This window comes from Aquarana catesbeiana, linkage group LG01 (genome assembly GCF_042186555.1).
Source record: "Aquarana catesbeiana isolate 2022-GZ linkage group LG01, ASM4218655v1, whole genome shotgun sequence".
In the NCBI taxonomy this organism is placed as follows: domain Eukaryota; kingdom Metazoa; phylum Chordata; class Amphibia; order Anura; family Ranidae; genus Aquarana; species Aquarana catesbeiana.
Genome location: NC_133324.1, coordinates 25868711 through 25880984, shown reverse-complemented (window position 1 = coordinate 25880984; position 12274 = coordinate 25868711). Strand labels below are relative to the sequence as shown.

General features: G+C 43.3%; 1 protein-coding gene across 1 annotated transcript in view; it reads right to left on the bottom strand.

Moving 5' to 3' along the window:
- Nucleotides 1-579: 579 nt before the first annotated feature.
- The window catches only part of LOC141134033 (vomeronasal type-2 receptor 116-like), a 47733-nt gene continuing 36038 nt past the window's right edge, over nucleotides 580-12274 (bottom strand). The window contains exon 4 of the mRNA XM_073623653.1: nucleotides 580-1472. Within this exon, the coding sequence (XP_073479754.1) occupies nucleotides 580-1472 (893 nt within the window). The remainder of the gene's footprint in view (nucleotides 1473-12274) is intronic.

Below are 12274 nucleotides of genomic sequence, written 5' to 3'. Positions count from 1 at the left end.
AATCTTCTTATAGCCTAGGCCATCTTTATGTAGAGCAACACTTCTTTTTTTTCAGATCCTCAGAAAGTTCTTTGCCATGAGGTGTGATGTTGAACTTCCAGTTACCAGTATGAGAGAGTGAGAGCGATAACACCAAATTTAACACACCTGCTCCCCATTCACACCTGAGACCTTGTAACACTAACAAATCACAAGACACTGGGGAGGGGAAATGGTTAATTGGGCCCAATTTGGACATTTTCACTTAGGGGTGTACTCACTTTTGTTGCCAGCAGTTTAGACATTAATGGCTGTGTGTTGAGTTACTTTGAGGGGACACCAAATTTACACTGTTATACAAGCTGTACACTCACTACTTTACATTGTAGCAAAGTGTAATTTCTTCAGTGTTGTCACGTGAAAAGATATAATAAAATTTTTACAAAAATGTGAGAAGTGTAATCACTTTTGTGAGATACTGTATAGATGTGTAAAGCACTGTGTACAATTGACAACACTATATGAGCACCTGTAAAACATAAATAAATAAATATATAAGTAAATGCAAACAACTGATAACCCAGTGTTGCTCCATACATATTAGCGGAGAATTTTTTTTGTATTCAGGTCAGGTCTGAACAGAATTATGTAACTTTTTGGGAAAAATATACAGCCAAGAAGTCCAGAACTTGAGGCCATTATAGCAAAAACCTCCACAGCCACCATGTATTTCCCTCTGGTGCTCAAATAGGCTGGGATCATGGCAATCCAGACACTGCAGAACACCAGCATGCTGAAAGTGATGTACTTTGCCTCATTAAAACTGTCCGGTAATGTCCTGGCTAAAAAAGCTATAATGAAACTCACAGCTGCTAGAAGCCCCATATATCCCAGGACAGAGTAGAAGCCGATAACTGAACCCTCATTACACTGAATGATGATCTTCCCCTGATAAGAGTGAGTGTCCAGATCCTGGAAGGGGGGAGAAATAGACAACCAAGTGATGCAGATTATTACTTGAACCAGTGAGAAGACACAAATTATAAACTTAGGCAGTTTGGTTCCCATGAATTTCCTCCAGTGACTCCCAGGTTTGGTGGCTTTAAAAGCAATACACACCATGATACTTTTGGCAAGTAGAGAAGAGATGGTAACTGAGAATATGACACCAAAAGAGGTTACACGCAGCATGCAGGTTACATCTACTGGATGGCCGAAGAACAAGAAGACACAGAGGAAGCTCAGCATGATGGAGACCAGGAGAAGATAGCTCAGGTTCCGGTTATTAGCTTTAACAATGGGGGTGTCCTGGTAATGTATAAATATCACCAATATTAAACCAGCAAAAAGACAGCAGAGGATGGAGACAGCTGAAAATACTGCAACAATGGTATCAGCAGTGTATGAGAGAAAGTCCATCAATTTAGGAACACACCGATCCTTCTTCTCATTTGACCATTCTTCATCAAGACATTTCATGCAGTTTTCACTGTCTGCATAAAAAACAATGCAAACACAAAGAGCATCGGGGTCAGAGCTTCTGAGAAAATGAATTGTCTTGTGTTGCATCACAGCTAGCAATGGGATTTCCATCAGTGCATTGTGGAAGAGTAAAAGAAAATATAATACATAATAAATAACATATACTGTAAAGAAAATACAAATATAAATATAGCCTAAATATAAATTATAATGTAACAAATTACCTAAATATATAATCAATAAAATGTTAAAGAGATTAATTAATTTAAGATATAGAGATGGGGGACTGAGCTGACTGCCAAGTAGATGGCCGTGGTCAGCTCTGGAGTTAGACTCGCAAACATCGACTTACACAGCATCAGGGAAAGCCTGGAGCAATCGCCCGCTGCGATACAAGCTCCTCTAGCACCCACAGCACCAATGAGGAAACAAAAAAAAACAAGACGGTCCCCATAAATTAACTGACTTTATCCCGGTGGCTGGAGCTTCTACCCTGCAATATGGCACTCCAGTATGGCACTGGCAGATCTCTGGCACATAACAGCAGTGGGACGCCTAATGGAGGGCATGCAGGAGAAGACCTTCAAAAACTTCTGGAAAAGGTAATACCCACTTCTCAAATCACAGCACCCCATGCTCCAGCCAGAAAAAGCCCAAGTTTAAGCAGGTTAACTACTAGATAGACACTGAGAGGCATGCTCAAGAGGAGTGCAATTCCCAGGATGATACAAGGGAACTGCTGGAACCGATAGAAGAAATCCCTACCAGGCAGACTATCTTAGATACTACCATGAAGGAGATGTTGATCTCCCTTAGAGGCACTATTCATACAGATATGATGTCCTTTGAATCCCAAGTGAGAAAAAAGGTGGCAGAACTGGGGGACAGAGTTTACCATGTAAAAAATAAAATGGGTGTAGTGCGTCCTCTGCACAGTGTGCACCTAAAGCTACCTGAAGAAAATAGGTAGTGTTCTTCTGATCCTATTAGTACCACAGGCAGGCAGCTGCAGTATTTACAGTTAGTGTAGTGCGTCCTCGGCACAGTGTGCACAGTGTGCACCTAAAGCTACCTGAAGAAAATTGGTGGTGTTCTTCTGATCCTATTAGTATCACAGGCAGGCAGCTGCAGTATTTACAGTTAGTGTAGTGCGTCCTCTGCACAGTGTGCACCTAAAGCTACCAGAAGAAAATTGGTGGTGTTCTTCTGATCCTATTAGTAAAGCAGGAAGCTGCAGTATTTACAGTTAGTGTACTATGACCTCTCCACAGTGTGCACCTAAAGCTACCTGAAGAAAATTGGCGGTGTTCTTCTGATCCTATTAGTACCACAGGCAGGCAGCTGCAGTATTTACAGTTGGTATACTGCGTCCTCTGCACAGTGTGCACCTAAAGCTACCTGAAGAAAATTGGTGGTGTTCTTCTGATCCTATTAGTACCACGGGCAGGCAGCTGCAGTATTTACAGTTGGTGTACTGCGTCCTCTGCACAGTGTGCACATAAAGCTACTTGAAGACAATTGCTGTTGTTCTGATCCTATTAATACCACAGGCAGGCAGCTGCAGTATTTACACTTAGTGTACTGTGTCCTCTGCACAGTGTGCACCTAAAGCAGCTTGAAGACAATTGCTGGTGTTCTTATACTAATAATGCTACAGGCAGGCAGTTGATTCTGCTAGCTGCACTATCAGTATATATACACATCCCAGCTTTGTGCAGCTACATCTTACTGCAGGCCATTGGTATGTCTGGAAGGCCAACAAGGAGAGGCAGACAGTCACAAGCCAATAAAAGAGGGCAAGCAGGTTCTGTGTCTAGAGGCAACAGTGCTGGTCATGGAGACGGTGCATCCTCATCAGCACGTGGCCATGGGACACGCTTTTTTTCTGTCAGCTCTGCAGGGGCAGGTTCAGAGGTGGTTGACGCCATGCCAGCTTCAGGCAGGTAAGGGGGTTTGCAACAATGGCACAAACCTCCTCTCCGCCCTCTGACCGGGACAACTGACCCATGTGCCCTGTTTGGCTCACGTCCTTAACTTGGTGCAGTGGTTCTTGGGCAGGTACCCGGACTTACAGGATGTCCTGAGGCAGGCCAGGAAAGTCTGTGTGCATTTCCATAGATCATATAATGCCAGTGCTCGGCCGGCTGACCTCCAAAAGGAATTTAACCTGCCCAAGAACTGCCTAATCTGTGACATGCCCACCAGGTGGAACTCAATGTTGGCCATGCTGCAGCGGCTGCACACGCAGTAGAGGGCCATCAATGAGTACCTATGCAACTATGACACCAGGACAGGGTCAGGGGACCTTGGTTTTTTCCCCACGCCAGTGGGCTATGATCAGGGATGCATGCACTCTCCTGTCACCATTTGAGGAGGCCACGAGGATGGTGAGCAGTGACAGTGCATGCATCAGTGATACTGTCCCTCTTGTCCACCTGTTGGAGCATACGCTGGACAGGGCATTCGAGGCAGAACAGAGGGAGGAAGAGGAGAACTTCCTTACCTCTCAAGGCCCCCTTTATCCAGACAGTGTTCATGCGTGCCCGCCGATCACACAGGAAGAGGACGAGGTAGAGGAGGAGGAGGATTGTGTTAGCATGGAGGTGGAGCCTGGCACTCAGCATCAGCAGCAGTCTTCAAGAGATTTTCAGTCCCCAGAAACCCATGGACCTGTAGGTGGCAGGGAGGAGGTGGCTGCGGATCATGTCGCTCTTAGTGACCCAGAGGACTCTGGATCGAATGCATCAGAAAACCTATGCTGCATGGCCTCCCTGATCCTGCAAAGCCTCTGGAAGGATCTTCGTATTCATGGTATCAAGGGGAGGGATGATTACTGGCTGGCAACCCTCCTTGATCCACGTTACAAGGGTAAGGTTGCGGACCTTATCTTGCCGTCGCAGAGGGAGTAGAGGATGAAACATCTTCGGGAGGCAGAAAGGTTTGTGCAACGTGTTTCCAGAGCCAACGTGTTGCTGATGCTGTCTGACCGATGCGTTCAGACAATTTTTTAGTCGCAGGCCCAATTTCTGATCGGTTCCAGCAACCATCACCAGCGTCTGATTCACATGGTGCAGCATTACCTAGGGGCAAGATCAGACTTGGACACCTTTCCCACCGAAAATCCTCTGGGTTACTGGGTCTTGAGGATGGATCACTGCCAGAGCTTGCACAGTATGCAGTTGAGCTACTGGCCTGTCCTGCATCCAGCGTTCTTTCAGAACGCACATTCAGTGCTGACCTTCATAAAAATGAATCAGTCTTGGATCACCAGCTACCAAGCCCCTGCTGCTGATGTAACCGATTGATTTTTTTTAAATGTGAGATCCCTTCAAGACTGCCTATGCTGATGCTGCGTCAAAATCCTCTTCGTGCTCAATTTTCATACTGATAGCTTGTAAGAACATTTTTGGTTCTGGGCACCGCAACCAGTGGCCAAGGCCCAATTTTTCTGCCTCTGTTTAACAGGGGCATTCCTGCACTCCAACTATAGTATCTGTGAGGGGTTACAGTGTTGTGGCACCAGTGCCCCAGGCCCAATTTTTCTGCCCCTGTTTAACAGGGGCGTGTAATTACAATTTTTGATGCAATACTTTGCAGCAGGGCTCATTCCTGTGCTCCAACTAGAGTATCTGTGAAGGGTTGCAGTGTTGTGGCACCAGCATCAGTGCCCAAGGCCCAATTTTTCAGCCCCTATTTAACAGGGGCGTGTAATTAAAATTTTTGATGCAATACTTTGCAGCAGGGCTCATTTCTGCGCTCCAACTAGAGTATTCGTGAGGGGTTCCAGTGTTGTGGCACCAGCACCAGTGCCCAAGGCCCAATTTTTCAGCCCTTATTTAACAGGGGCGTGTAATTAAAATTTTTGATGCAATACTTTGCAGTAGGGATCATTCCTGTGCTCCAACTATAGTATCTGTGAGGGGTTGCAGTTTTGTGGCACCAGTGCCTAAGGCCCAATTTTTCTGCCCCTGTTCAACAGGGACATGTAATTACAATTCTTGATCTAATATTTCACAGCGGGGCCCATTCCTGCACCCACCAAGAGTAACTGTGAGTTCTTACAGTGTTGTGGCAGCACCACCACCACCACCACCAAAGGCCCAATTTTTCTGCCCCTGTTCAACAGGTGCATGTAATTACTATTCTTGATATAATATTTCACAGCAGGGCGCGTTCAAGTGCCCACCAAGAGAAACTGTGAGGACTTACAGTGTTGTGGCACCAGCACCACCACCACCACCACTACCAAAGGCCCAATTTTTCTACCACTGTTCAACAATGGCATGTAATTACAATTCTTGATCTAATATTTCACAGCACGGCCCGTTCCTGTGCCCACCAAGAGTAACTGTGAGGGCTTACAGTGTTGTGGCAACCTAAGGCCCCAAATTCTGCAGAGTATATAGGGCAGGCCCCTACTTTCAAATATCCAACTTACAAATGACTCCTACTTGCAAACGGAAGGAGACAACAGGAAGTGAGATGAAATCTACCCCTAGGGAGGGAAATTCTCTCCTGTAAGAGTTAATATGGGAAAAACGTGTCTCCTCTTCACTGATGCTTTATCACCAATCCTTGTTTCACTAAAAACCCCAAATTTTCAAAAAAAAATTGTCATTGGGACAGAAAGTGAGGTGAAATCTTCTGAAGAGGTGCACAGAAAGCAAAACAAATGTTACAGGGGTGATAACCCTTCCCTATGATTTCCAAAAAGCTTAAAATAGATTTTTTGGCTGGAGCTACACTTATACTTAACAACAAACCTACAGTCCCTGTCTTGTTTGAACCGCCTGTATACTGCTGTTCAGAGTATATAGGGCATGGTGGCCCCACGCCTTTCCTTTTTTTAATTTGGTTGCGGGGCTCCCCTTAATATCCATACAAGATCCAAAGGGCCTGGTAATGGACTGGTAATGGACAGTTTTTTTTTTATAATTGTATGTTTATTGAAGTTTTCAACAAAACAGGAAAAAACAAACACATTATAGAGAAATATCACTGTTATCTTATATTGAAAGGAAAAAGCATCTCTTAATGAACAATGTCATAGTCAGGAAAAGAAAAGAAAAAAAAAAAAAGAAACAAGGGGAGGGAGAATACACCATGGATCCTGTCACAGCATATATATAATAATAGTGGATATAAAAATAATATTATTCAGGTTAATCATTCAAATATGAAAGAGCTAGTTGCCTCTGGAACACTTGACAGCAGTTTAGGATAATGATTCAGGATTGAAAGAGGACTTATCCCAAGCATCCCATATCTTTGAGAATTGAGGCAAAGAATCATGTATTATGTATGTATTACTCTTTTGGCGGCTAAGAGAATATATGACAGCAGCTTATTGGCTTGTTTAGGTATTACAGGGACTGGAAAGCCTAGCAAGTAATGAACCGGGTCCTTTGGAAGGTCCATCTCCAATACAGAGTGAAGCACTGATTGGACCGAGGACCAAAATGGCAAGATTAACGGGCATTCCCAAAATATATGGTAGTGTGTTCCCATATCTCGTGAACATCTCCAGCATTTCTGAGATATAGAGGGGTCATATTTATGGATAACCTCCGGGGTCCTATACCAGAACATAAGGACTTTGTAAGCTGTCTCTCTCTGCTTCACGCATCTGGAAACTTTAGATATAGAAGTCCAGATCTTCTGCCATTGAGGGAGGGATATAGGGGTAGGAAGTAACTTGGTCCATTTTCGCATGTAAACATGAGAATCCATCGTAAGCTTTTTGGAATCATGGAGGATCTTATATATACAAGAAATGAGAACAGGTTGGTATGGACCTTGGGCACATAAAGCTTCAAAAGCATTGGGTTTTTCTAAGGTCAAGGCAGGTGATATAGAATGGAAGTAGTGTTTAAATTGAAGATAAGAGAAAAAGAGCTTTTTGGGTATATCAAATTTGGTTTGGAGTTCTTGGAAAGAAAGTATTTTGCGAGTTACAGGATGTACTAGGTGACGAAGCTGAAAAATGCCTGCTTGGGACCATGGATACATATTATTGTAGGAAAGACTATCCGGAATTTCCGGGTTGAAAATAACATTCAAGAGAGGTGGGCATGGAGAAGAGGGAAAGAACCCCTTTTTACATTTTTTCCAGATGGAGAGAGTAAACAACATCGGTCCTAAACAAATATGTCTGAGCTGAGATAAAGAAGTAGTTAAGTCAGCCCATAGCATTGACCAAGGGTGTACAGGGCTAGTAACTAGACATGTGCACACTGAAATATTTCGTTTCGGAATTTAGTTTTCGTCCAAAAAATATATTTATTTAGTTACTCCCGAAATTCGTTTTTATTTATTTCGGTTTTCGTTAAAAATTGCATTCGTCCAAAAATCCTAATTAAGGTCGAATCTGTCATTGAATGCTTATGGTGTCTGTCGAATGTTCAAAGAAGATTCGACGGAGCAGCTAAACTATGCGACGCCGTATAGTTTACCTGCTCCGTCGAATCTTCTTTCAACAGACACCATAAGCCAAAGTACGTGTGTACTTAGTTCTAGCTATTTTACTGCTCCTCCTCTTTGGTTACAATCAGCCAATAACATTCATCATCATCATTATTTTTATTTATCTTTCCTCCCCTACGTCGAATCTTTCCTCCCCTACGTCGAATCTTTTCTCCCCTACGTCGAATCTTTCCTCCCCTACGTCGAATCTTTCCTCCCCTACGTCGAATCTTTCCTCCCCTACGTCGAATCTTTCCTCCCCTACGTCGAATCTTTCCTCCCCTACGTCGAATCTTTTCTCTCTACGTCGAATCTTTCCTCCCCTACGTCGAATCTTTTCTCCCCTACGTCGAATCTTTCCTCCCCTACGTCGAATCTTTCCTCCCCTACGTCGAATCTTTCCTCCCCTACGTCGAATCTTTCCTCCCCTACGTCGAATCTTTCCTCCCCTACGTCGAATCTTTTCTCCCCTACGTCGAATCTTTCCTCCCCTACGTCGAATCTTTCCTCCCCTACGTCGAATCTTTCCTCCCCTACGTCGAATCTTTCCTCCCCTACGTCGAATCTTTCCTCCCCTACGTCGAATCTTTCCTCCTCTACGTCGAATCTTTTCTCTCTACGTCGAATCTTTTCTCTCTATGTAGAATAATCTTGGACTAATAGAGCTAAGGTTAGGCACATTCGACCACAGGTTTGATGGACAGATTGTTATTGTCATCATCATGTCGAATCTCCTATCTATATCAAACTGTTGTAGCAACGAAAATGAAAATAAAGCATTTATTTATGTTGGATCTTTCGTTTTTCGGACTCTGCACTTTCGTTATCGTTTGCTAAAACAATAACGAAAATACCTGAAATTCGGACCAAAATGCATTCGGACGAAAACGAATGCACATGTCTACTAGTAACACTCAGTTCCAATTCCAACCATCTGCTTGTCGCAAAGCGCGATGACCAAGAGATGATCGCTGTGAGATGGGTAGCATAATAGTATTTGCTAATATCAGGTGCTCCCAACCCCCCCTGAGAATGAGGAGCAAATACCACTGTGCCAGCAATCCTGTGTGCTTTATTGCCCCAAATAAATTTAGTGAAGGCCCGTTGAATATTTCAAAAATGTAACATAGGGAGTGCAATTGGCAGTGTTTCGAAAAGATACAAGAACTTCAAGAATATAGCCATCTTGAGGACATTTATCCTACCTAGAAGAAACAGAGGAAATTCCATCGATTGACGGAGTAAGCCATGTGTTTCCGAGATTAAGGAGAGGAAGTTAGCTTGATATAGATTGGAATAAGATGCTGTCAAATGTATACCTAAATATTTAAGGGAAGTAGAGCACCAATGCTAAGGGAAGTTATTTTGTAACGTTTTAAGGAGCGTAGGGGGAATATGTATAGGAAGAGCTTCTGTCTTGGCTTTATTAACTTTATAACCAGAAATTTTACTGAATGTATCTAATAAAGCATGGAGGTTGGGAAGAGAAATATGCGGTTTCGTTAACGTTAGCAACATATCTTCTGCAAAAAGAGACAGTTTGTATTCTCTCTGTTGCAGATAGACCCCGCTGGTGTATTCGGACGGCTTCAGCTAGGGGTTCAAGGCATAATATGAACAATAAGGGGGATAGGGGGCATCCTTGCCTAGTGCCATTACTATGCGAAAAGGATGGGGACATAAAAGACGCTAATTGAACTTTGGATGTGGAATGAGAGTATAAGGTCTGAAGAGCTGATATAAAGGAGCCTGTGAACCCAAAGCGCGTAAGTATGGCAAACATATATGGCCAGCAGAGCCTATCAAACGCTTTCTGAGCATCTAAGCTCAAAATAAGAGCAGAGAGGGAAGTTTTATCAAGTAAGTCAATCAGATCAATGGTGCGTCTAGTGTTGTCGCCTGCACGTCTGCCTGTGACAAAGCCTACCTGATCATTATGGATAAGGCTAGGTATTATAGGAGAAAGCCTATTAGCTAAAATTTGTGAAAATTTTTGAAAATTTTATAATCCAAATTAAGTAAGGCTATGGGCCTGTAGTTATCTGGTAATGATGGGGGTTTGCCAGGTTTCGGAAGGACTGTAACATGGGCATGTAAAAATTGAGAATGAGGGATATCGCCTCTTTGCAGAGAAGTAAAAAAGATCTATTAAATATGGGCTTAAAATTGGGAGAAAGTTTTTGTAATAAATATAGGGTAAACCATCTGGTCCTGGGGATTTATGCAAAGGCAGCTCCTTGACGACTGCAGCTAGCTCTTCTGACGTTATAGCAGCGTTAAGGTATCTACTTGAGATGACGACAGTTTGGGCAATTTCAAAGGGTTACAGAAGGAGTTAAATTACTCTTGGGAGAATAGGTGTTTGGGGTCTGTGTTTAAGCAATTATATAGCTTATCATAGAATAACCCAAAGACTTTAGACATTGTTTGTGGACAGTGGGTTGGAGTTCCATCAGCTTGGATAAGAAATTCGGGGTAAGAGTGAAACGGACGCAGTTTAAGCTTATTTACTAGCATCCTTTGAGGTTTGTTAGCGAATTCGTAGAATTTCTGTTTAGCCCAAAGTAAGGATGTGTGCAGACGTGCCACAGTGGGAGAGGCAAGTAGCAGACCTTCTGCTTTTCGTAGCTGGGAGAGAATATCGGATCTCTGAGCTGCAGAATCCCTCTTTAAGCGGGAGCCCGCTGAGATACACAGGCCTCTAAAGTATGCTTTGTGGGCCTCCCACAGGGTAGACACGTCTGCCACAGAACTGTCATTTAGTTGGAAGAATTTAGTTAAATTCTGAGATAATTGAGTTTCAATGATAGGGTTTTGAAGGAGAGAGTCATTAAGTCTCCAATGGCAGGTTCTAGGTGTAGATGAGGAGATCAAGCTGGACAGAAGCATGATCTGACCAAGTTATAGGGTTTAGTTCTGAGGCTACAGAGGATGTCAGTAAAGGGGCCGTGACAAACAAATAATCCAATCTGGAATACATCTTATGTGGAGGGGAGAAAAAGTAAAATTGTTTGTGGGCGGGATGTTTCATTCTCCAGATGTCCAGTAAGTTATATGATCTGATGAGTCTGCGGAAAGAGATAGATTGACGTTCTACTTTAGCCAAAGGGGTGGAGGAGAATAGTGTGCGTCTGTCTCTTCTAGGAGACAGGGTCATATTGAAATCTCCCCCAACAATCATAAAAGGCTGAGCATATTTGCCTAGTTTCCCAAATACATCAGTGAGAAATTGTAGTTGACCTGAATTGGGGACATAAACATTGATCAAGGTGAAAGAGCGTGACAGATAATCGCAGTCCAGGAAAATATACCTGCCCTGAGGGTCCATAAATGAGGATTTTACTCTTAACCGGTTCAATAAAGGGCATTTTCACCCCCTTCCTTCCCAGACCAATTTTTAGTTTTCAGTGCTGTCGCACTTTAAACGACAATTGCGCGGTTGTGCAACGTTGTACCCCACAGATAGAGCTTTCTTTTGGTGGTATTTGATCACCTCGTCGGTTTTTATTATTTGCGCTATAAACAAAAGAAGAGCGACAATTTTGAAAAAGACATAACATTTTTTACTTTTTGCTATAATAAATATCCCAATTTAAAAAAAAAAAAAAAAAAAAAATTTTTCCTTAGTTTAGGCCGATATGTATTCTTATACACATTTTTGGTAAAAAAAAATCGCAATAAGCGTATATTGATTGGTTTGTGCAAAAGTTATAGCATCTACAATATACGGGATAGATTTATGGCATTTTTAAAAAAAAAATATTTATTTATTTTTTTCACTAGTAATAGCGGCGATCTGTGATTTTTTTCATGACTGCGACATTATGGCGAACACATCGGACACTTTTGACACATTTTTTTGACCATTCACATTTATACAGCGATCAATGCTATAAAATTGCATTGATTACTGTATAAATGTGATAGGCAGTGAAGGGGTTAACCACTAGGGGGACACGAGGGGTTAAATATGTTTCCTAAGGGAGTGATTCTAACTGTAGGGGGTGGGGACTCACAAGGGGAGGAGACCAATCGGTGTTCCGCTGTACTGGGAACACAGATCGCTCTCCTCTCAATTGACAGGACGTGGATCTGTGTGTTTACGGTCCTGCTCGGTTAATGGGCAATCGCGGGTGCCCGGCGGACATCGCGCCCGCAGGGGACATGGACCGGGTCCCGAGCAACGCGGACGGCGCTCGCGCGCCCCCTAGACGGCCGGGAAGCCCAGGCCGTTATATGACATCCACCCAGGATGGGAGATCACATCTGTGGACGTCATTTTACTATGGGCGGGTAGTGAAGTGGTTAAAGGGCAAGATTTTCTAATCAATATAGCCACCCCTGCTTTGCC